The sequence below is a fragment of the Lagenorhynchus albirostris genome, chromosome 8 (assembly GCF_949774975.1).
Source record: "Lagenorhynchus albirostris chromosome 8, mLagAlb1.1, whole genome shotgun sequence".
In the NCBI taxonomy this organism is placed as follows: domain Eukaryota; kingdom Metazoa; phylum Chordata; class Mammalia; order Artiodactyla; family Delphinidae; genus Lagenorhynchus; species Lagenorhynchus albirostris.
This window is the reverse complement of record NC_083102.1, coordinates 32,226,785-32,253,434: the sequence shown is the minus strand read 5'-3', so window position 1 is coordinate 32,253,434 and position 26,650 is coordinate 32,226,785. Positions and strand designations below refer to the sequence as shown.

Here is a 26,650-nt window from a genome sequence, read left to right as displayed (position 1 = left end):
TTCATACTATTCTGCCATATTGCATTAACTGTCTCCCGAAAATAAATATATTTGCTTATAAAAATGGATTTTAGAGAGTGATTACTTATGATCATTGTTTACTTTATAAAATATTTTTTCTTAAGTAAGCATCTTTAGTGCATTTAAAGAATTATTCAGGGGGACTTCCCTGGTGGCGCAGTGGTTAAGAATCCACCTGCCAATGCAGGGGACACAGGTTTGAGCCCTGGTCCGGGAAGATCCCACATGCCACGGAGTCACTAAGCCCGTGCGCCACAACTACTGACCCTGTGCTCTAAAGACTGCGAGCCACAACTACTGAAGCCCACGCGCCTAGAGCCCGTGCTCCGCAACAAGAGAAGCCACGGCAACGAGAAGTCCGCACACCGCAACAAAGAGTAGCCCCTGCTCGCCTCAACTAGAGAAAGCACGCGCACAGCAGCGAAGACCCAACACAGCCAAAAATAATAAATAAATAAAATTAATTTATAAAAATAAAAAAATAATTATTCAGGTCAAAATAGTCATCAAACATATAGGGCAAACTATACTATTTGAGTCTTATTTTTGACCTACAGTTCTTCATAAGGAATCTCTGAAATAGGTTAGAGTTGTTACCCCCTGCAGTTGGAGGAACTGAGGCATCATGAGACTGTTTTTATTTTATTTTATTGTTAATTCTTGCTCAAACTGATGGAAACTAAAACCCGTCAGCCAGTGATGGCATCACTTGGCCTGTGCAAACATGAGCACCCTGTGTAACAAGATATACGCTACCTAATATGGAACTGATTTTAGAAAGAGACAAAAGTATTTGTGGCACACTTTATAGTGAACAAAATAAAGACTGTTTGGCCTTCATGTCAGCTCACTTTTGTTCTCTGTTTATATGTGGAATCTCTGTTGGGATGACCTTGGGAGTCTAAGCCAGGAAACTACCTTAGAGGCAAAATGCTCATACATTACAGGACTTTTAGTACCAGCAGAACCCAGCACATGGGTTCAAGTGGCCATGCACTTTTCCACATGCCGCCCCGTAGCCATCAGTGTCATGGCAAGGTTCCAGTGTTCTCATCCCCAGCGCCGACCTGCCCTCAGCCTGTTACATCAAGGCTTAAGAAAAGATTTAACCAACGGAGCCTTTGGGATCTCAGATCTCCTAAGGCTCCTTTCATGAAGATTTTGGCTCATTACAGAAATCATCAGCTTTGTGTTACGAGACTGAGTGTAAAATAAAGAAATGAACTCATTTGGAGCTTTCTGTTGTCTCTCTCTATCCCTCTGCACAGCCTCTGTTCCGCAACAACCAAAAGCTGATTTATTAGATTCTGATAACATATGTCCACATTATTCGTTACAAGAGCTTGTCCCACCCTCCACTAAAACTTGGCTCTCACTTTGCAAAATTCCTTTGTTGCAAATGGACAAACTCACCATACCAAGGCCCTTGTGTTGAGCTTTGTTTATGTTTGTACCTGGCAACAGAGATGATGTTCTTATTCATTATTCATGGAAAAAGAGCCTCATTAGTGGCAGGACACATACTGTTGCTGAGATGCCTCGTTAGGGGTTTTAAGTTCAGCAGTTGTCAGTAGACTGCAGATGACCTAACCCCAGCTGAATTCTGGAGGGTGTTTTGGTACAGACTTGGCTCGGGCCAGTGTCATTTACAGTAGAACTATGATGAGGTGGCCGCTGAAGTTACTGTTGCTTGGGGAGTGAGCTGCAACCACACAAGACTATTAAACACATGCCTCTTCTTCCTCACCCTGTACCGTAAAATGGGCTCTTTCCAGTTCGTCCCTGCTGCTTTTTCTGGAGACCCAAAGGACCTTGACCCAGTTCTTGTCCCATTTTCTGCCCCTGTGTTAGAAAGTGGGTGCTTCAGAGGGCTTGGAGTACTGACAGCAGTGGGGGTGCCCTGTTCTTCACCCTGGTTCAGATGTCATCATCCTAATCCATGAGATGCTGGAGACAGCACTTTGAATCCCAGCCTCACCATCCCTCGCCATCGAGCCACACCCAAAGCAGCAGGATTATATGTTATCTTTGCAAATTGGAATGCTCTGGTTTGGTAGCTGTTTCTTGGATGTTTTATGGGTACAGCCATCCTTCTTTATTACATTTGCTAGGTAGCTGAATGTTTTTAAGTAGTATGTTGGGAAGTGACACAATGGGATTAGTGCTGCTCTTCTGACCTTTGCAAAAGGGATTTAGAAATATGGTAAAGCATGGGGGAAGAAAACACAACATGTTCTGAGGAAAGGAGGAAGGCGACCTGTGTTCCCTTTGCCTCGTTCTTATTCTTCTCCACTTTTTTATTTGCTTTGACTTTTAAAAGCGACATTTACAAAGTCCTTTTACAGTGAAGCCCTTTGGCAACCCTGGAGTCTTAGTAGGATTACCAGTTAACTGATCACACCTCCTTGTAAACTGCAGTCTCATTTTGATTTTTTCCCTTGAGATAACTTCTGATCTTATATTATTCTAGCCATTAGTCTGAAATGCTGTCTTGCCAGCCTCAGGAGTTTTCATGCTCTTCTAGTTTCAATTTGTTAAACAACATTATGGGTGGGCAGTTTTTATCCAGGTGGTTGGTGTTGGTTTTGGAGTGTCCTTCACACAACAACTAAAAAAACAGCTAGCACTGAGTTCTTACAATGTGTCAGGGTCAGACGTGGTTCTAAGCTCTATGTGGATGGACTCATTTATTCTCACCACAAACATATGAGGTAGATACTATTATTAGCCCCATTTTACAGCTGTGGTTACTGGTACAGAGAAGAGTTAAGTAATTTGCTGAAGTGAAGAGCCTAAGATGTCAAGTAAAGCCCTGGAGATGTTATGTTATGAGAGCAGAGATAAACCGAGAACAGTCTTTTTTCAATAAGATGTGAATTCTACGAGGAAAGGAAAGCCAGGATAAAAGCTGAGGTGGTCTCACCCCTGGTCCGTGCTCTTAACCATCATCATACTTCCACTGGTCTCTGCTGTTGGCAGAATTTTTTATTGTTTTTATTAACACTGTTCTTGTTGTTATTATCAGCTACAGTTTGTTGAGGACCTACCATGTGCCAAGCACATTGCACACATTACCCATAACCCTTACAGTGTCTTTGCAAGGAGGTAGTTATTCCATTTTAGCAGATGCAGAAACTGAGGCTTGTGAATTTAAGTAACTTTCAAGACCACATTCCTTGAAAACTGTAGAACTGAGATGCAAATTCAGGTTTAGCTGGCTTTAAAAGCCCATGTGTTTTTCATAAACGTAAGCCTTGCTGAAGTGACTTTCACTCCCTCTCTCACTCCTCTTACAAAGGCATGAATTAGGCGGGCTGGAGCCGTGGTGCAGAATTTCAGTAATGCCACATTGTCTTTTAAGATTCTTTTAAAATCGTTCCTTAAGAACTGGGCATATCTATATTTGCTTATCTTTCTGAAACCATCTTCAAAATATGTCCTTCCATCTTCAACGTGTACCTGATTTCTTTAGTCGCAAAGGGGATTTGATGTATGGTGTCCATTTAATTGGAGATTTATCTCTTTTTTTCAGTCATACATTAGCTATAAAGACAGAAATGTTTTTTAAGATCATTAAGTCATCAGAGCCTTCTTTTCAAAGCCATTGAGAAAGTTGTTGCAAGCTTTGGCCCGCCTTTCAAAGAAGTTTATAGGCCACCTAGGTTGAAAGCTTAAGTCTCAAAGATTAGGGTGGGAATGGGGAAAAGAATTCATGCGTTTCTTATTCATTATCATTTGCCCATTTCAATTTTAGAAGAATCTCACAGAGCAAGTGAATAGGAATGTGAGTGCTAATTTTGTGAGCATTTCCTTTGGGAGTGTCTAGTTCTGCCTCTAGTTAGTGATCCCTGAGGATGCCAAAGGCAGTCCTGTTGGTGGGGAAGACCTGCTGAGATCAAGTCCCAGCTCTGCCTTTCACTGGCTGAGTGAACTTCAGCAAGTCACTTAACCTTCTAAGCTTCCATTTCTTTCTCTGGAAATGGAATCGAGGCTTAGAAAGCCTAAGTAACTTGCCCAGGATCACGCAGCCGGGAATTTGTTGTGAGGATTAAAGCGGTTAATCCATGGTAAATGTTTAGAACAGTGTGGACCATACAGTAAGAATTCAGTAACTATTAACCATTATAAAGCGCTAAGGTGACCACTCCTGAACTTCACCTCTGTTCTCAATCCATTTTGTTCAAATGGAAAACCACACATAAAATGTCAGTTAAAACGAGAGCATAAAAGCCCAGTCTTTTGCCCCCCCCAAAAGTGTTACGGCCTGTTATTAAAATTAATTTCAGATCTCATAGGACATATGTGTAGATATTTGGTAAGAATGGAAATGCTTAGTTTTATCTATAAACAACTCTAACATTTGGAAAGCTGAAAAATGAAAAATGCCCAACATTTTCACTCCTGATCAAAAGACAAATTGTTTCAGCCTTGGGGCAATTTGTACCAGTAGAAATACAAATCCAAGCTCTTTTCGATATTTACTCCATTAGGTCATTTAGTGATTGCCCTAAATTTGGGGGCAGGAACTTCCCTGTGAGGGACAGCTGGTCTTTTTTATAGTCACGAATACTATATAAATGCAACAACTGTATCAAGACCATTTTTACTGGTGGCATCAAGCCCATCCTAAATTAGCATTATTATCTACCATCTGGCAATGTGCAAAGGGTATACTTTCAAGAACAAGACATGTTTGTAACATTGGGGGAAATACTTTCATCTCAGTAGATTGAAAACAGAAATTCTAAAGAAAGCATGAGGGAATCACTCTATGTTGAGACTATTCAGAGAATAAGCTTTTTGCTACTCATTGGTTTGCAGAGTCAGCATGTAGTTATAAGTAAAAATTTTGTACACTTTGTTCATTGCCCAGGGCCTTATAACTAGTACAAGTTACTCAACTATCATCTCCATTCCTCTGAAATGGTCACTGGATACCCTGTCTTTTCGTTAGGCTGTTTTCCATTTATGTTTGTGGAATAAGAGGGATTTGAGATGCCAGAAGGACCGGTGAATAAAATCTCTATTGACGGGACTTCCCTGGTGGCGCAGTGGTTAAGACTCCACACTCCCAGTGCAGGGGGCCCGGGTTCGATCCCTGGTCAGGGAACTAGATCCCGCATGCATGCCACAACTAAGCGTTCACATGCCACAACTAAGGAGCCCTCGAGCCACAACTAAGACCTGGCACAACCAAATTAAATAAATAAATATTAAAAAAAAATCTGTATTGAAGCAGTCAGTGTCAGGCTGTCCAGACCTCCAAAATGGTGCTTTTCGGTCAAGTGTATGTATAGATGTGAGTTCTGATGCCATAGGCACAGGCAGCTTCTGAGACATATCCACTACAAAAGGAGGCTGCATTCAAGAAAGAGGGTTTGAAGTGCTATCAGTCCCTAGTGACAGACTCGAAGCCTAGTCCAGCTCCCTTCCCTGGCCTGGCTCTTATGGAAAAGATCAAGGATACCCGGCAAATGCTGAAGAGAATCCTTGTGTAAAAGATAGGCAGAGGGGTCTTCCCTGGTGGCGCAGTGGTTGAGAGTCCGCCTGCCAATGCAGGGGACATGGGTTCATGACCCAGTCCGGGAAGATCCCACATGCCGCGGAGTGGCTAGTCCCATGCGCCATGGCCACTGAGCCTGTGCGTCCGGAGCCTGTGCTCCGCAACGGGAGAGGCCACGACAGTGAGAGGCCCGCGTAACGCAAAAAAAAAAAAAAAAAAAAAGATAGGCAGATAATCCTGTTGCTGCTTCAAAGAAGAAAATAATTATCAGCACTGACACCATGGGCTATGGCTTCAGGCTGGTAAGCACGAGCGACTGAGAAGTGATGGCCCTGTATAGCTTTGCAGCGGGTGCCCTGCTGACTTGGAAACGAAGAGATCTGTCAAGAGGACTAGGCCTTTGAGGTTACAAAGTGTATGTATATACTATACATGCAATGAGCGGGAGTTCTGATAACAGATGCTGTTTCAGTGAAGACTGTGTGCGTGAAAAACTTCTACAATCTCTGATGTTGGAAGACATTTTATGAATGCATACATCTGTAATTCGCAGAGTTGGCACATGAACAAACCCTCTAAATTTATGCTGGCTTTAGTAATCCTTACTGCCCAGTTATCATAATTTACCAAGGTAACATCCCTCCTTAGCTGGCCATCACCATCCCATAAGCTGCCATATTTGGCTCCAGGGCACCAGCCACAGAAGGGCCTCCTGACACAGACCTTTTGGGGTAATCCATTCGAAAGTTGCAAATAAGATCTGTTGTTTGGCTTTGTAGCATGATAGTTGAATCCGTGTTGCGTGCCTCTCCCCCTCCTCCAGGTTACCAAGATCATGTAGTATTTCCCCATCCCAGGTGGCGCATCATTTTGAGGTTCTAGTATATCAGTCCTTTTTATTTCTTCAGTGAAGTTTTCACCTTTGGTTGAAAGGGGACCTTAGATTGGCTTTTTGAAGGTGGGACAAAAAGATTTCATACTGTCTGGAACCCCCCCCCCAAAAAAAATCTAAGGACAGAATTTTACATACCTGTTGTTTTCATTGCATCATATCATGAACAGGAGTAAACTGAGAAATTTTATTGAAGACAGTCACATGGAGGACAGCATCACATAATGGTACAGTAATAAGACATTACAGTCCACAGACAGGAAGGAGAAGTGGGCTGCATTTTCATTCGTTTGTTTTTCAATTTTGTTTGTTTGGTTAGTCAGTTCGTGGCTCTAAAAGCGTCTGTCAAGGCTACACAAACTTCAAGTATATCAGTTTGCTGGGCAACCAAGAAAAGTGATGCTTGATACTATGTAATCTTAAATGGTTGTAAGAGTAATTAGGTTAATTTTTTCAAATTAATTCAGCAAGGATCTATCAAACCTTTATGTTGAAAATACTAACTTTTAGGTGCTTCCACATTCAGAGATGAATATGATTTACTCTGTGTCGCCAAGAAGCTTTCAGTCTATTGAAGAAAGATGTTAAAAACAAAAAACAACCCATGGTGAGTCGAGGTGGGATGAATCCGTGCTCAGTGAATCAGTTTGAAACATGCTGTGGGAAGTACAGAGAAAGAAACTCTTTGAGAGCAAGCCCTGTGTCCTCTTCTTCTTGGACACTTATGTACTACAGTAGGTGTTCAGAGCATCTATGGTGAACGAACAACTTGTTAGATGGAGATGCACTATGACATAGTGTCCTTACTTGTGAGGTGCTTTGGGACTTATCTGCTGGTTGCCACCCTTGAAAACATTCTTTTAGAAGTATAGATGTAAAATTGACCCTCAGTTGACTAATCTCATGCACCGGGAAAGTAATGGTCCTTTTAAAATTACATCTTGATTGTTATTATTATTGCAGATGAACAAAAGGAAATAAGGCGAAAAGATTATCACTGGAAAAATTCTGTCCTATCTAAAGTTTTGCCCCATGGGTTTTCTGAGACACATCAAATTGAGTTTTACTCATAATTACATAAATTTGTCCTAAGATTATTTCATTGCATTGCAGGTTTGATCTTATGAGCCATTTATGACTTTTGAAAACTTAACAGTCATCCTCCCTGAGATGACTTTTTTTTTTTTTTCCAGCAGCATCATTCTCGTAAAGGGTCCTTGGGAGCCAGAAGATGTGTGGTTTGCCTTCCTTGTTTCTGGATAAAAATTCTACTTGTCTTCAACCTTGTTTCAGCTTTTACTCTTGTGTTCTTCCTGCCCCACTTTTTCATTCCACTGCCTTTTCAAATAGACATCTAGATTTAGAGCACAGTCCAATGTCATGCCTTCTGCCGGAATGCTGTAAGCAAAGATAAAGGAAGCATACGTGTTGAGAAATAACAAGTTATGACTCCCTCTTAAAGCACCCATCAACACTGATCACTTTTGGCTCCCAGAAGCTAAATTAGAAGTAAATGTTTGCATGTTGAAGGAAGGTAATATCAAATGATTTGATATGTTAGTACATTAACTTAGGATTTTATTCAGCAAACACTGACCACCAACTATGTTTCAAACATTGCTTTGTGTTGTGGATACAAAGTGATGAAGAAACACAGCTTTTACCCCTAAAGCACACCACGTAAGTAGGAGAGGGAAATAAGAGAATGGACAATCGCTGTAAAGTGTAAAGACTGATAGAGTTTAACCCGAGATGGAAGGGACACCTCATCCAGGGTAATGAGGGAAGCCACTCCGGTGGAGGTGGGATCTGTGCTGAGCCAGACAGCGCAGGTGCTGGAGGCAAAGAGAATATGTCCAGAGGTTCAGGGCAGTTTTGACACAGCTTGTGAGGAGAACTCTGTTTCCCACAGAGCAGAGGGAAGACAGAGGCTGTAGCAAAGGGCTGAACTTGCACTGGGTGCGTTAAGCAGGGGCCAGGCCTCAAAGAGCTTTGGGTCTAGTTTGGATTTTGTTCTGGAGACCATGGAGAGACTTGGAAGCAATGTCAGCAGAGGAGGGGCTTCAGCCTGTCCCCAGAGTGAAGGGAGTGGCACAGTGGATTCACACTCTGCCCTTTTTTGACTTGAGGTGGTTGAGAGATGAACGCTGGGAAAGCCCTAAGATGTGAAGGAATAGAATGCCGCTGGAGAGGACTGGGAGGTGATTTCAGACTCTGCGAAGAAACAGAATTCTATCCTTCAGGGAAACGTATGCAGGGTTTTCCAACCAACAAGTATAAAAGAGTTTTTAGAGTTTGGCTTTTCTTCTTTAAACAACAAATGGGAATCCCAGTGCAGAAACTTTTTTTTATTTCCTGGGTGATCAAAACTTTCTATTTTAAACTATAACTACTTCATTTCATTTGCTCTCTGGGGATCTCTTTCTTAACTATGTAGGCCCAGTATAAGCCTTAGATAATCTGTCTTTCGGGGGCATGTAACTAAGACGTTATCAAGAGCCTGCCAGGATTCATGTAACCCACCAACACCTGCCTACTTCTGCTGAGTCATAACGACGACATGAGGAGGGAAAAAAAGTGGAATGTGGGGAACAGGTGGAAGGTCCACCTAGTCTTTAGAGGTTGTGAGTTTGGAGCAGGCGATGTGAAGGCCTGCACCTGTCAGTCTACGAGTCTCATTTGCTAAAAGCAAAGCTTCTGACAAGGTCTTGTCTTACACTTTAATTACAACCAAAGTCGACAAAGCCTGAGAGTAGTTAATACCTTGGATTTAATTCTTACCAAAAAGGAAGCACCTTAAAGGAGAGCATGTTATCGTATAGCTTATAATAACAACAACGAGAAGTCACACCCTTTTTTTAATTCAAACGAAAGATAAATATAAACCCATAAATGGAGATTCAATAAATACTTTGTGCGGACACTATGTGGCATAGGAGATACAGAGATTGTTAAAGTGGAAATTGGTTCAAGAAGGATGAGAGATTCTAAAAGATGAGATTATAGTTATTCCCACTGGGAAAAAAATGTAAAATTAAACACAGATGATTAAAGTTTATGAAAATATCAGAATGACAAATAGCTAAATAAGTATATACAAGTGAGGTAGAAACCTGTCAGCAGGTGTTCTGGGCGGCTAAAGTTCAGAGGAGGCAAAATTCTCAAGACTTTAATTGTGAAGCCATTTTCCAAGGAAGATGATAAAGTATAAGAGAATGATGATAAGGAAAATAAAAGCAAGTACCACATTGGCAGTATGGGATGGTGACAAAGACACGGTATTGCAAGACCATCTCTGTCACTAATTAGTTAGGCAGCTCTTAAGTATATCATTTAGCTTCCCTGGGCCTGTATTTTTTATCTGTAAAATGAAAGATTTTTGAGGGCTGACCTACACAGTCATGTGCTGTTGTCCAATTCTTTGATTTATCTTGTAGTACTACTATCTGGATAAGAAAGTAATGTGTTAATAAGTTAATAAAAATATACAACTATTCACTCCTATTTTCTATTTTTCCTCAATACTTTTGATTCTTTTTTTTTTTTTAAGAATTTCAACAAATAAATCAATCCCAGCAAAATTCTAGAGGAGAGAAATATGTGGTTTATGAACACTTAGGAAAGAGGTGATTGAAGATCCAGCATGGATTTACTGAGGAAGTTGTGTGACATAAAAACAGATGAGATAGTACATGTGAAAATATTTGTAGTCTATACAATAATATTTAAATGTTTCTTATTAAGGCCATTTTTCTTTATATTTCTGAATTAGAGAAATGCCATGGAAGTATTTGTATCTTTATTTAAATAAAACATTTGATAATTTTTTTTAACATCTTTATTGGAGTATAATTGCTTTACAATGGTGTGTTAGTTTCTGCCTTATAACAAAGTGAATTTTGATAATGTTTTTAATGCTGTCTTTTTAGGTAACGTGGAGCAATGTGGTCATGATACCTATTACACCATTAATAAATGGTATAATTTAATGGTATAATACCTATCATAACTATTAATAAATGGTTGCACATAGATCATTGCAGACCGTTGCAAATTTAGGGTGATCTCTAGAATACCATTTTTGGATTCTCTCCTTGGTATTGCTATGGTCAGTATGTTTTTAAATCAGACCTTGTCAACAGCATAGCACAGTTAAAAAGCGTGTGTTCTGGGGGAAGCTCATTATTTGTTCTAAGTGTGTGATGTTGGCATATTTCTTAACTGTTCTATGCCTCACTTTCCCCATCTATAAAACAGGGCTAGCAGTAGGTCCTATCTCATAGGGTTGCTCTGAGGATTAATGTGTGTAAGTGATTAACAACAGTGCCTGGCACTTAATAAGCCCTTGATAAATGTCAGCAGTAATTTTGATGATGATAATAATCATATGGGGAGGAAGGTGTACTTACGAGATATATGGAGCAAAGCTGTGAGTGGTAGGTTGAGTTACAACAATGACTAATAGCCTGGACTAATATGCTGAAACCGTTAATATTTAATGGTTTAGATTTTATTTTTTTATAAATTTATTTATTTTATTTTTGGCTGCATTGGGTCTTTGTTGCTGCACGTGGCGCGGGCTTTCTGTAGTTGCAGCATGCGGTGGCTTCTGTTGTTGCGGAGCACGGGCTCTAGGCGCACGGGCTTCAGGAGTTGTGGCACGTGGGCTCAGTAGTTGCGGCTTGCAGGCTCTAGAGCGCAGGCTCAGTAGCTGTGGCTTGCAGGCTCTAGAGCGCAGGCTCAGTAGCTGTGGCTTGCAGGCTCTAGAGCGCAGGCTCAGTAGTTGTGGTGCACAGGCTTAGTTGCTCTGCGGCATGTGGGATCTTCCCGGACCAGGGGTCGTGTCCCCTGCATTGGCAGGTGGATTCTTAACCACTGTGCCACCAGAGAAGTCCTAGATTTTATTTTAAGATTTAAAATTTAATGGGGTCAAATGTGAAATCCTGCTCATAGGTTCAAAAATTCTCATGGCTGAAGTAAAAGAGAAAAGACCTGGCTTTGGCTGAAATTGGTTTGAATAGAATCAGAGGGGTTTGTTGACCACACGACCGTAGGAACAAACCGCTCCAGGTGCTCAGCTTCAGGGCCAGCCCAACTAGTACTCAGAGAATGCTCGTGGCCAGGGCTGCTCAGACTGCACGTTTCCCCTGAGCTCTGTACTGTCGGGTTTCAGGGATTCAGATGATTATTTCCACTTCTAATTCTCATATTTTGAAATCACCCATGGCTCCGTAACAAAAATAAGTGAGAAGCTCTGAAGACTGTGTCAGTTGAGGGGCTAGAAGTATTTATTCTGGAAAAGATTAGGCTTAGAGGAGATAATTTAACCATCTTAGTATTTGAAAGACCAACCTGAAACATAATCAGATTCTGTTTATTAAACTAGGAAGTAATTTTTAGATAAGGATGCATAGAGAGAATGGAGGGGCCAGAATGATGAAAGGCAAGTAAGAGAAGGCAGCTTCGGGTGACACAGGATTGTAGGTTTGGCTTTTTTTTTTCATCTTTTTTATTGTGGTATAAATTACATATTGTAACATGCACAAATCTTAAATATAGACTGGGATGACTTTTCACCTATGTATATACCTCTGTGATCACTGCCCAGAATCATAGAACTTTCCATCATCTCAGAAAATTGCCCCTCTAACCCAGAAGTCACCCTTTTTCTGACCTCTCTCGCCATATATTAGCTTTGCAAACTTCATACAGCCACTATGGAGCACTGTCTACCAGTTTAAACATTCATCTACCTTCTGACTCAATTCCATTTCCAGTTACATATCCAAGAAAAAATGAGGGGTTTTTTTAAACCAAAAAGTACACAAGAATAGTCACAACAGCTTTCTTCATAGTAGTCCCAAACTGGAGAACAATCCAAATAGCCATTAGCAAGAGAATAAACATATTGTATATCCACACAATGAAATACGACTCGGCAATAAAAACGAAGGAAGTACTGATACATGCTACAACATGGATGAACCTCAGAAACATCATTTGGAGAGAGAGAACCCAGACACAAAAGTACACATGCTATGATTCCAGTTGTATGAAATTCAAGATTGTAGATTTTAAGGAAAGACTTTCACAACAATTTGATTTTGTACACCTAAGATGCTTGGAGAAAGTTCTTCTTTCATAAAAGGATCTGTATGAAACACAAGATGGAAAGAAATGGAAGGAAAATTAAACTAACGCCAACATTTCAGCTTTGCCGAAGTGAGAAACATTTATTCAGCATTCCTTGTTTCTACAATGAGTGTGTGATGTCTCATTTACTTTCATTTCCTCCTTGGATTCTAATTCTTAAGGGGACTTTCTGGCAATAATGGTAGCTACACACCACTTTCAAAAGACAGAAAAGCACTGCACAGTTAGAGTCTGCTCATACAAAATTGGACTTAGAACGATTTTGAGTTTCTTCCTCAAAGTAAAATTTCTGAATAAATTACAAGCAATATTGGAAAGCAGCTTATTTGTTGTTATTTCCTGCTTAAAACTTCTGATACTACCATTTCCATCAGTATGGTTAGTCACCCTGTTCCCCTTACCATTTTATCCATTTCCCTGGTGGCAAAAGCATAAAATCATAGTAGGCAAACAAGTCTATGGAGATAGAGAACAGATTAGTGGTCACTGGGAACAGGTATGGGTGGGGAGGGTACAAATAAAGGGGTAGCGTGAGAAAGTTCCTTTGGAAAAGTTGTGTATTTTGATGGTAGTGGTGGTTACATGACTCTAGCCTTGGGATAAAATTGCATAGAACCACACACACAGGAATGCATGTAAGAAATGGTGAAAACTGCATAAGGTCTGTAATTGACTTAATAGTACTGTACCAACGTCAATTTCTTGGTTTTTTTATGTTATAATGCAGTTATGTGAGCTGTCACCATTTGAGGGACGCTGAAGGAAGCTTCACAGAACTCTGTGTGCTGTATTCACAACTTCCTATGACCCCATAATTATTTCAAAATAATAAGTTTCATAATTATAATAGGCAACAACAACCAAGTCTCAGCCTTTTTTTTTTTTTCCCAAAGAAATGAAAAAAGGCTCATGGGGCAAGCAGCCCCTAATAATTAGCTTTCTCCTAAAGGTAATGTATATGGTTTTTTCTTAAAAGTGAACCAAAACATGCAGGTCCTGCCTCTGATTTAGATATTAGGCATTTATTAGATTAAAATACGGTTAACAACTGCACACCACAAAAGGAATACACTAACTTTCATGAAGGTATATAAATAATTTTCTACATCTGCGGGCTAACAGCACTTCGTGTAAGTTCTGCCTTTGTCTGTTTATGCTGTCTGTGTCTCACTCCACCAGTGTATCATATTTGCCCATGAACTTGCTGCAGACAATTTGTAGAAAGAATTCTTCCACTTAGCATCATTGTTATCTTTTAAAAATTCACTTATTACGTGTACGTCGCAGGAAGCTTCGGAAATGCAGGTAAACATAGAAAAAAATTGTCTATAATCCCAGCACCCAGAAATAAAAACTGTTGATATTTGGTATATATAGTTCCAGACTTTTTATCTCTGTGACTAAAAATGCTTTTTTAAAAATATGTGAAATCATAATTTTTGTAAACTTGTTTTACTTATTGATGGGTACACAACAATGCAACATTTCCCCAGATCATAAAACACTTTCCACCACATGATTAACGACTGCATCGAATTGCACCCTGTGGATGTGCAGCACCTTAGCCATTCTCCTATGATTGACATTTGGGCCGTTTCCAGTTTTCTACCATTAGAAACAATGTCGTGATCAACATCCTTAAAGCTAAATCTTCATGCACAGTTGTGATGATTTCCCTTAGGATAAAGTCTCAGAAGTAGAATTGCTGGGTAGGCAAAATGTTAAAGCATTTGATTTATATTGCCACATTAAAAAAAAAAGTGTTGTACACAAAAACCTTATTTGAACAAGATGCTTTACCTGAAGGGTAATTTAGGATCAGTTTCTTTATAATGATTCATCCCTCCTTAGAGACAAATTGCCATTACCAAATAGATGTATTGCTTTGAAAGAATTAAAAGAAAAATATTGAAAATATATAAATAAGTTATGCAAGAATTGTTTGCTGTTTTTAATTTTTGTTTAATAGTGAGAGCAAAATAATATACTAAAGAGATAACAAGTGGAATGAACTTGCCACTGGTGGGGAATGGGGTATTTATATTTCTTCCTTTTCCCATTTGATATTGATTAAAATACTTTTTTCTTTATTTTTTTAAGCATTATGACTGTGCACATATACCAGTATCTTTACATACAATGAGGGAGTAAGGGTAAAATTTTTTTAAATGGGGAAAATGTACCATAATAGTTGTAACGTTGCAGAGTTGTGAATGTCCTGTCTATGGGTGTGAGGGGATTAAAGATCACCTTTGATTAGGCATCTCTAATATTCTGCTGGAACACATCAATCGTATCTCTTTCTGCATTTCCAACTGGGTGAATGTGTTCATTTGCTTGATTAGGTAACCTTCTAAACAACATGATCGTTCTCATTGAGAAGCTAAATCCTTAACAACAGGTTTTCTTTAGTTTATCACGTGAGGTTCCATCTGTGCTGCCACCTTCGAATAATTTTGACCATTATTTTCAGTTTCAACTCCTTTCTAGGACTAATCCTTTGTTCCCACTTCATAGAAAGGTGCTAGATTGTCGCAGAAGGAACACAGATCACACCAGGAAGGGTGGAAGCAGGGCTTAGATAATTTTTAAATGAAAGGTCTGAAGTTTAAAAAAAAAAAGGTCTGAACTTTTAAGTAGAATGTGTATTATCTGCAATTTTTTTTATTATCTTCCAGTAACAATCAATAAGTGGACCCTAGCAAACAAGATAATTGATTCCTGAATTGATTTCACATACTGGGAAGTGGTTAAATGTTTAGATGTTGGAGAAGCAACAAGACAAATCCATGAGTGTCTGACATTTTTTTTCCTTCTTAGTCATAAGCACACCATTTTACAGTATGCATATGGTGTTGAAATTTTGTTTGGATATAATTTATGAGATCAGGGTTACAAAGACCTCTCTCCCTTTCAATTCTGTGTTGGTATTTTCTCTGATTATTTGTATTTTATCAGTGTCATTGAAATTTCCCTCAAAGAGAAATTCCTCGTGCTGGAATTGGTGGTAAATACTCATTATTGAATGAAAGGTTGTTTTTCTTTTATGAAATTATTTTCTTCTGCTGTTGACTTTTGTCTAGTTATGGACTTTCCTTTTCATCCCTACCGTAATGTAATTCTTCTAAAGTTGAAAACAGCCCGAAAGAAACTTGGAGGGCGTTCCAGGTGTTAAGAGTTCTTCTAACCTCGGGTGAATTTTGTAGCACCTGGGAATGGCATATTTTTACCTAGTCTGAGTGTTAAAGAAAGACAGTTCTGGTGTGAAATAGGATCATAATTTAAAAACAAGTCCTACCCCCTGCCCCCAGAGGGACTACCCTCTTTGCACTTATCTCCTTTTAGTTGTACTCTGTGCTTTTATTTGCCTGTAAACTCTATCTGAATCTGGTACCCGTTCCCACCCGTCCATCTGAAATTTTCTATACAAACTGAAAGGAACTGTTTTTCTGGGCAACAAATTAGGCTTCATATGAAAGGAGCTTTATCATGGGTTTGAATGAACAAAAATTGTGTAGTTTTATAAAGATTTCATAATATATCCTCATAAAGATTTCTCTTTCCAATTTTAACAAAAAAACTAGATATAAATTTCATGAAATCTGGTTTAAATCTGACCACTAAAGAATAATTTTTAAATAAATTTATTTATCACTAAAAAACCTTATATTTAAAAAAGAATCCAGGTAATATTTTTTTCACTTTAATATTTCATATGCCTCTTGAGAAATTTTATAAGTTAACAAAGAAGTCCTGTTTGCCTTTCTTGATATCAAGACTATTCATGTCATATTTAAATCTATGTATTTTTAGCTATTCTCTGCTTAAATAAACTCAACATATGAAAAATCCATATTTTAAATAAAAGGTGATGCTGAACAGTGTGGTGGATTTGAAATTTGAATTATTCACAAAAGTATGAATTACCCTTAGTTTCACCTACCAGTTGGCTACATGAGGAACTGTTAAAATATTCTTAATTTATGCTCTTTAGGCTTACATGATTAAAATGCTAGTGTATTAAAAAATCATTGCTCTTTGTTTGTACAGACTTCTAACAGTTCCTCCTTTTTTTCTCTCTAACAGATATAAGCTTACCAAAGTCGGCAACGATATGCTACACAGCAGCCTTGCTCAAAGCGAGAGCTGTCTCTGACAAGTAAGTGGATAGTAGCCTGTGCAGTACAGATGCTGGTCTGGACGGAAGGAGATGTGTTGTCTCTGAGGGCTTTCTCTGCAAGTTTTTCTTAGTCTATGAGACCCCTGCTTATGAGCATGCATTTTCCAAAACCTGCATTTTCTTTTCTTTCACTACTAGAAGGAGGGAATGTATATCGCCAGGTATTGTAATGGTGTGTGGGTTCCTAAAGAGGGATTTATATGAAACTCCATGCCTCTGAGGTGACTTTTATTTTTATTTTTTTTTTGCCAGACAGTAGATACCAAAAGGCCTGCTTGGGACTTATACAAAATGCCTTCTTTGATTCATTTTTTTGCATATTCCTCTTCCTCCAGCAGTCCAGGGCGGGGTAGTAGTCATAACAAACATATTAATATGGCAAAAGGGGATGGTCATCTCCCTTTCCTTACCTCATCAATTCCAAACTAACTCCCCACCCAGGATCCGTTTACCTTGAGTCACCATCACAGTGGGACATTTGCCCGTTTTGTTCAGGCAGGTGACTGTGGTATAGAGAATTTCCATAAACCCCCAAGATGACTGGCAGGTGAAAGAAATAGATGGCTTAACTGGTTTTGAGTTCATAAACGCTTACACTTCCCGATACACTCCCTCGGTAGCACTGAAAAGCAGATAACAGGAAAAGAAAACAGCCTCTGCTGTGTCAGACAGGTTTGCTGTTAAGTGTGTGTGCACTTCAAGACCGAAGTAATTTTCTTTCATTCTTTTTTATCCTGTAGATCGCCAGTACCTACTGCAACATCTTTTCTCCCTACACAGCGACTCCAGCTTGGGAGGGCAGGGCCAGGGTTGTCACAGCTTCCCCTGTGGTGTCTGCCTGCCAAGCACAGCTCTGGAGTTAGCCCTGGGTGTGAGGTGAGAAAGAGATTGCATGGTCTGGTTTTTTTCATTCACTTGGGCAGGTGTCTCGCCCGCAGTTTGGGCATGCACACTCCCCCTGCCGGAACAGCCCCAAGCAGGCTCGCCTGCTGCTGAAGCTGCAAGACTTAACCCTCCATCGCAGCACTGACATTGGGTTGGGAGCCTCCTTTAAAATTCTCCCCAGTTCTGTTTTTAACCAAGTGCGCTCTTCTGTAACCTAGTTTTCTCTTTTTCCTACACTGTCTGCCCTTGTCAGTCCTACCCCCTCCCCTGACCTAAGCAGGTACCTCCTAGAAAACTTAGATTAGCTATTTAGACAGAGAGACTTCACAGCTGAATTTAATTCCTGCCGCGATTAGATGCAAGCACGCTTTCTGCTTCTGCTGGGGTTTTTGTTGGCCTCTGTCTGAGGGGTCACTCAGAGGTTCTGTGTAGTGGAGGTTTGGAGAGCTCATGCCTTTGGCTCGCTGTGGTTTTCTGGGCCCTTGATGTGTAGATGCCTTTACAGGTTAATGCCCAAGCAGTGGTCCCAACTGGATGGTGTTTGTCTTTCTGCTTTTCAGATTCTCTCCCGAGGCTGCATCTCGGCGGGGGCTGAGCACAGCAGAGATGAATGCAGTAGAGGCCATTCATAGAGCTGTGGAATTCAATCCTCATGTGCCAAAAGTGAGTCTGTGGAATCCCCATAGGAACGCTTTATGATAGCAGAGAGTGTTCAGTGACCACAATGTCATGTCTCCAATGCACCAGTTATAAAAAAATGAATTGCAACCAATGAATGTTGAGGCCCTGTAGAGCCTATGCTTATTAGCCTTGTTTTTAAGTAAAAAAACAAGAGGCTTTGGGGCCCATTTTCGGGCTTCATACAGTAAGGGTAAATTGATGGACCTAGCTTAGGCAGGCCAGGTCAGGAAGCCTGAAAGTGGCAAAATATGGAGATCCCAAGGGTGTTGATGCATTTGATAGGAATTGCACGCCAGTGATAGTCTTACTTAGAACCAACTCGAGAAATGAACCTTGTTGTGAATAAAAGTGGTAAAAAATACTAATATGACATTCTATATCTCCATAAGTAAATGATAGGTAATCAGTATTGGCCAGCAAATAATGAGGAAAACCTCAAAGTATGAAGAAGTAGTTTTCTTTTGACTTGTGAGTGCCATTTTAATAGGTATATATATAGTAGGAAATATTTGTCTTGTTAACCACATGACTGACCTATTTATAAATATGCAATATTTCCCATATATTTTTTTAAGAATTTGATTTTAAGGGAGTCAAATCATGGCAGAGGATATTTCTGTAATCTTTTATTCAGAAGAGGAGTGTGTGTTCATGACTTACCCGTATTTGAGTACCTACTACGTGATAGGCACGTGGCTGAGGGCCATTTTCAGTTTCTTGATATTATAAAACACATTTTGACCTCTAGGAAACCTCCTGCAGTTCACATCAGGTACTACAAGACGGTTTTCTTGGCAAAATGTCTGATGAAGACTTTCACTGGTGAAAAATGACAAAGGAAGGCTGTCTTCTTGTTTTGTTGCAGTACTGTAGCAAAAGGGTGGGGTTGGGTGTGTGTATGTGTGCCTGTGTGATGATTTATGGACTTGCCTACTTTAATTTGTTGATATCCAGAGTGACAAAGATAAGTGATCTAATATCATTCCTGAGGTTTTACTCAGGTCACGGTCATCTTCTCACAAAACAGGAAATTGAAGAGTGGTGCACAGTGCCATATTTGCAGAAGGATGTATTTATCCACTCTAGTTTCAGTGGATAATGACCAACATAGTATTTGTAGACTTAGGTACTGTATATAGGGTGGTATAAAATATATCTATTTAATATTTTTTCAGCTAAGTTAAAAACTGTTTATTCAAATTTGATTAAAATGTAAAACTAATCATGAAAATATTGTCCTGAATTACAGTAAACTTAGGTCATCAATTAATATTTATTGAATACCATTCTGTAACTACAGAGCTATTTTATGAGCTCTGTAGCTCATAAAATAGCCTTAAAATAAATAAGCCTCTTTTAAAAGTAGTATTGGGCAATAGAGTCCTAGATTCTGAGACAAACACTTGGGTTCCAAATCTGGCTCTGTCATTTATTAGCCATGGGATCTTGGGTTTAGCATCTCTGAACTCAAAGTTTTCCCTCATTTTCCAAATGAAGATAAAAATATAAGACTTACCTATCTTCTGTGATAAAGATCAAGTGAGATAATATGTTCGAAGTTCTTTGAAAATCCTTGAGTGCTATGTGTTTGTACATTATTAAAATTATTAATATTTAGCTTGTTGGCAGCTCCTCAAGTATGGGACCTGAATCTTAATTTTTCCAGTTATACCAACCTGAGCCTTGTAATCCTGGGACACAAGATAGAAAACTGGAACAATACTTGTTGGTTAGATATTTTAATTGAAGCTGTCGTTTAATTCTAGATAATGGTCTTAAATGGTTGAGCCTCCAGAAGAGTAGTAAAAGCCCTAAGAAATAGTTTAAAGCTGCCATGGAAGAATTTAACCTCAGTCAACTGCATTCTGCTTGCAAAATAGAAGTCTTCTAAAAGTGGAAATTATTTGAAAAAGTTGAAATAATTTGATTTCACTTTACCTTCTAATCATTAAACTGAGAGAAGATAGGGCATGTAAGTAAACTGATTCTCCATCCCTTTGCTTTGTTGGTGATTGTGCTGAGGGGGAAACTTGTTTCCAGATCGTCCTCATTATTGGCATTTCTGTGGGGAAAAAGCCCTGGGAGCTACTGACCTCATATGTTCAGAATTAATCACAAACCTCTGGTACTCGTGTACCGTATGCAGGCTGCTATAAACATCTTTTATACGTGTTCTGTTTGTTGGACTGCTTGCTAATGCTTTAGCAGACATGCACATACACGTGCATACGTGCACACATCTGCGTGACCACGAATGCACATACACGTGCACGCGCATGTATGTGTGTGTGTATATATATGTATATGACTTTTCAGGCAGAGAATAGCCTTAATTCTAATGAAACATCAGTGGAGGATATAAACACGTAGATTCTTGTTGTAAGAAGGGATCTTAAATGTCATGTAGGACACCTTCCCATTTTAAGCTTAAATCTCTCCTCATAATGATACTATGATAATTATGTTTATTTTTGGTTTCTATTAATGTTTACTATGTGGCAAGCACAGTGCTAACTGAACTACATATGCCATCTCATTTATTTTTCATAACAACATTGTGAAGTGTATCATATTATTATCCCTGCTACATAGATGAGGGCACTGCAGGTTTGGAGAGGTTAAGTAATCTGCTCTTGGTCACACAGTAATTAAATGACAGAGCCTGAACTGATTCTGGGTTATCCGGCTCTTAAACATCTCCCTCCACTGACCCCCAGATCCCACCAGGTGGCAGACCAGCCTAGGCTTGAACCTTCAAATGACGGCGGCCACATCCCTTCCCAAGGCACTCAATTCCCTGTAGACAATTCAGATTTCTTCAGGATATTATCATGTCTTAAACACTGCCATAGCCTTCTTTTTCTCTTTCACAGGAAGTTGTCAGTGGCCCACCACAGGAATTTTCAGTATATACACGCTGTTTTACCCAATTATAGTCTGCTTGGCAGGAGAAAAAAATACCAAATATGATAACTGTGAACTGCCTTCCATAAATTTCCATCTTAGTTCCAACTGGTATCCCAGTAAGCATAGTTAATATTTCAACATCCAATGATAAATATTAGTTATTTACCCCAGGAGGGTTATTCTTAGGAACTCTCTTTACCTGCAAACATGAGGAGTAGGGAGTATAGCTCCTAACCACATCTCAGGACTGGGAAATAAATAACAATAGTAGGGCTTCCCTCGTGGTGCAGTGGTCGAGAGTCCGCCTGCCGATGCAGAGGACATGGGTTCGTGCCCCGGTCCGGGAGGATCCCACATGCCGCGGAGCGGCTGGGCCCGTGAGCCATGGCCACTGAGCCTGCGCGTCCGGAGGCTGTGCTCAGCGACGGGAGAGGCCACAACAGTGAGAGGCCCACGTACTGAAAAATAAATAAATAAATAACAATAGTAAAAAGCCATGGATTTCTGTTCTGAAGGAGAGCCTCTGAAGCCGTTAGATTCTAAACATGAGGATTTCTGAAGCTTTAGATTGCAGCAGATTATAAGGAAGAAGCAGCCCATAGGCTCATACTACGAATCGAATTGTGTTACTCCCCTCCCAAGGAAGTGCAGCAGTGTCTCCAACCCTATGGAAGGTACCAACTCCTTGGATAGTTCTTCAGGACCCCTCATGATCTAACCCAACTTGTTTTTCATTTTTTTCTAGATCCTTCCAACAGTCCACTTACTGTTCCAGAAACATTCTTCTCCTCTTCCCTTTTTGCTGCTTCTGAGGCAGTCCTCCTCATCCTTCACCCCCACCATTATAAGTCACCACCAGGAAGCCTGTGCTCTCCTTGTCCCAGAATCAGTCTTCCCCCTCTGGTCTCTCACTACAGTGCATTGATTATGTGCTTACTGTTCACCTCTTTTTGAGAATGACTAGGGGTATTAGGATCTTAATCATGCTGGTGATTTCCAAGAACTGGGTACACAGTTGAAGAAGACAAATCTTTAAACCATTAGAGGACTTTCCCATTTAATGTGATTAAAATAGCAGTTTTGAGTTTAAAGAGAGTTTCTCCATTTTTTTCAAGAAAATTTCACTCATGTAATGCTGGACAAATGAAGGGTAAGTTCAGCTCTGTTCTGTATTATCTATGTATTGTTATGTTGTATTGCTATATACTGTTTAATGGATTTTGGGCTTCAGTTTTTTTCTTCCACTTTCCCGGAAAATGTGCTTCCTCACCTGCCCTGCTCTTGCCCAGCTGGACAAGGTTGACATGGGAGGGACGCATTTCTATCAGTGATCCGTTACTTTACACAGACCTAAGTTAATTAGTGCTATGTGCTCTTAGTATGCTACACCTCCATCGTAAGGCTCTCCCTGTGAAGAGACACATTTTTGGTTTGCAGGATGTTACATTCACTCCTTCAGGGTGCTAAAGATAAATTTCATTTTGACAAATTTCCAAAATAGACTAAATTATTGGTTTGTTACAAGCAGTATTAGATATGGTTTTTCCCTCTGTAGTGGTATTATAATAATAATTTTTATATTTGAGAAAAGAATAAAGTCATTCATAATCCCATCGTATCTAGTCATATTTAAGACCATTTTTTTAGCCTTTTTCCTATGCATTTTTCATACTTAGGAATCATAATCACATAGCATATTCATATTTTTAAAAATTAACATGGGACGCTTCAGTTGGACTTTATGGTTGGGAATTGGGGGTAAATTTATTCCTCCTGGGGGAGGATCATCAGATTTTCAGAGTTCTCTGACCTTAAAATGGTTATCCTCTAACTTAACAGTAAAGTGCACGTCTTTTAGCCATGTGCCTTCAAACGTTTTAAAATATTCTCTGGATGATTTACTTCCTTTTTTTTGTTATAAAAAGCACATAACATAAAATCTACCCTCTTAACAAATTTTTAAGTATACAGCACGGCGTTGTTAACTATAAGCCTGTCGTCGTACAGCAGATCTCTAGAACCTTTTCATCTTCGTGACGGACACTTTATACCAGTCGAAGAGCAACTCTGCATTTCTCCCTCCTCCCAGGCCCTGGTAGCCACCATTCTACTTTCTGCTTCTATGCATTTTACTCCTTTCGCTACCTCATATAGGTGGAATCATGCAGTATTTGTCCTTCTGTTACTTATTTCACTTAGCATGATGTCCTCCAAGTTCATCCATATTGTAGCATAAGGCAGGGTTTCTTTCTTTTTTAAGACTAAATAATATTCCATTGTGTGTGTGTATCACATTTTCTTTATTCATGCTTTCGTTGATGGAAATTTAGGTTGTTTCCACTTCTCAGCTATTGTGAACATGGGAGTGTAAATATCTCTTCAGGATTCTGTTTTCAGTTCTTTTAGATGAATCCCCAGAAGTGTGATTGCTGGATCATGTTTTTAATTTTTTGAGGGGTCTTCATATCGGCTGCACCATTTTACATTCCCCCAACAGTGCACAGGAGTTCTAGTTTCTCCACTTCCTTGCTAACACTTGTCATATTCTATTTTTTTGATAGTGGCCATCCTAACATGTGTGAGGTGATATCTTAATGTGGTTTTGATTTACATTTCCCTGATGATCTGTGATGTTACCTTTTCATGTACCTGTTGATCATTGTATGTCTTCTTTCGAAAAATGGCATTTCAAGTCCTTTGCTCACTCTTAAATCAGGTTATTTTTAAACATTGAGTTGGAAGAGTTCCTTATTTATTTGGATATTAACTCCTTTACAGCTACGGTTTACAGATATTTTCTCCCATTTCATAGGTTTCCTTTTCACTCTGTTGATTGTTTCCTTCACTGTGCAGAAGCTTTTTATTTCGATGTAGTCCCACTTGTCTACTTTTGCTTTTGTTGCCAGTGCTTTTGGTATCATATCCAAGCAATCATTGCCAAGACCAGTGTTAGGAATTTTTTTCACCTATGTTTAACTCTTAATGCATTTTGAGTTGACTTTTGCCTGTGGGGTAAGATATGGGTCCAGTTTGATTCTTCTGCATGTGGATACCTAGTTTTTCCAGCAACATTTGTTGAAGAGAATGATTTGGTTCTTGCATCCTCTAATTGTAGACATCAGGTTGTGGTCAACTCCAGTAGTGAACCTCTTTGGGTATAAAGATTTTTTGGTCTTTAAGATTATTTTCTTAGGATAAATTTACAGAATGAGAATGACTGAGTAACATGTAGAAGCACTTCAGGGTTCTTGATATTTACTGCCAAGTTGCTTACCAAAAAAATTGTAGCAGTTTACACTCCCATCAGCTGGTGACTCCTACTTTTCCATTTCCTCACACCTTCGCCAGCATTTAGCAGTTTGTCTAAAAACAAAAACGAAACAGAGAGGGTGAGAGAAGGAGAAAAAAATTATGATTTTATTAAGTACAGCTGGAATTCTGTTCTTTTAGTTTGCATTCCTTTGCCACTACTAGTAACGTGGAACATTTTCAGCCATGTGCGTGTCTGAATTGTCAGGCCAAGTATGTAGAGTTCCTATTATTACTGAGAAAGCATTAATTACAATGATGGTGCAAAGGGTACCAACATAAAGGTAGGCAGACCTATCAAGTATTATTGAAAGAGTTCAAAAGTGTTCAAAACAAGGACACCCACTTCCTCTCCATGGGACCAGAGGGAAGTATGGGAAGGAGGAGTTAATTAGCTCCCTGCCTGTTTCTATTTTGATAAAATGGGGATAAGAGTTAAGTCTTCATAAGGTTGTTGAAAAGTAAGTGGAATTACACTGTGTAACTCGTTCAGTGCGTAGTAGGTGCGCGATACGTGCTGGCCCTTTCATCGCCGCTTTGCTTGTACCTTCAGCTCTATTTCTGCACTTGCATGCTGGGTGGAAGTAGGGGCTGCCTAGAAACATGCATTAATGGTACTTCTTGGACCACCCTAGTCTGAAGAAGGATAACCAGAGAGTGTAACGGTGGCGCTACAGGGCCCTGACCTGGAGTACCCACAGGTTCTCCTCAGGCCTCCAGATTTGAGAGGAGGCTCTAGCACGTTCTGGCTGCAGCTGTTGTCTTCAGGGATTTCCAGTTTGTAACTGCTGGCTAAGTCCTTTGCTGATTAACAGGTGCCCGTTTCTGACCTCTGCCTTGTATTCTTGTTCTAGCATAGCCACTCCTGCTTCCGCCACCAAAAAAAAAAAAAAAAACCCAAACAAAACAGGAACGACAAACTAATTAATAACGATTTATTATTTTTAAAGCAATAAACAGTTTTTCCCTCCTAACGCAATCTTATGTGAAACCCCAATGAACAAAGTAATTAAAAGTAGAACCACTGTGATGAAACTGGAATGAGAAGGCTGGTAGCCCTGCAACCCCAACGCACCTCTGCATACAGAGAGAAGTCTGTGAGCCCTGACCACCACCACAGGAAAACCCCCAGCTTGTGAGGTCCCACGTATAGAACAGGAGGCCCTACACCCATGCTGAGCCCCAGCTACTTGGGATGCTTGGGTGTTGTGGGTGGAGCTATCGAGGGAGAAAAATCAAGAAAGATCACCAGCACCGATGGGGAAAAGCTTTCTTCTTCATCTTGCCTAAAATCCCGGCACTATTAAACCTCGCACTCATCTTACTGGGCCCACCCAGGGACCTGCAGGGGGTGCAGTTGGCACCCTGAGGGTGCTGGCGGAAGGGGGCTCACCATGCTCCTAAAGCTTATTTACCAACAGAGCAGCCTGAGCTTGACAGAATATTGGGGTGAAGATCTAGTTTTTAAATTATATCAGAGTATGGAGAGAAAGTCGTGAGAAAAATGGAGAGCAAAGAATGAAGAATGTTATGACAGAAATGCATTCCCATTAAAAATTTGCATTTTTTTTTAAAAAGCTCATATCATGTTAATCTAAAATTTCACGGGAATTTTGAAAGGCTCGTGGGGGAAAACATCCTGGTAAATGTATCTGCCAATGGAGTGTCCACAGGACCTTGTTATAATGATGGAAATTCTATTTCTTGCAAACACTAATGCAGGCCTCCCTTTATATCTTGGTAAAGCTGATTGACAGAGTATAAAATTGCTTTTTAATCCAATTTAGGAAACAAAATGTGTAGTGGGTTTTAACATTTAAAAATGCTTGAAGCGTGGAAGCAGAAACTCAGAATACCCTGGCAGATTGTCTGTGATATTGTATATCAATGGTATATTTCAGAAATATTATTTCAATATAAGTTGTTTTTGAATTGAGTCATGTTTTGTTCCAAAGCTTTTTTGCATTAGAGTAAGGAGAATGTATTGTGGAAATATGACCCGGAGAAAAATGAGCAGAAACCAGTTTTTAGCAATGTATCTCAGGAATAGAAAGTTTCTAAGAGGTCTCTTTCTTTAACAAAACCACTGTAGCTGCTCCCACCAAGGTCACTCCCGCCA

At 39.7% G+C, this 26,650-nt stretch overlaps 1 protein-coding gene across 7 annotated transcripts in view; it reads left to right on the top strand.

The window, feature by feature from the left end:
- The window catches only part of ST7 (suppression of tumorigenicity 7), a 254,701-nt gene that overhangs the window by 200,029 nt on the left and 28,022 nt on the right, over positions 1-26,650 (top strand). For 6 of the 7 annotated variants that reach the window (XM_060156804.1, XM_060156802.1, XM_060156803.1 and 3 more), the window contains 2 exons: positions 16,656-16,728; positions 18,195-18,297. In XM_060156804.1, coding sequence (XP_060012787.1) covers positions 16,656-16,728; positions 18,195-18,297 — 176 coding nt within the window. Of the gene's footprint in view, positions 1-16,655; positions 16,729-17,489; positions 17,626-18,194; positions 18,298-26,650 lie in introns of all 7 variants that reach the window. The other variant, XM_060156807.1, reaches the window with a different exon arrangement.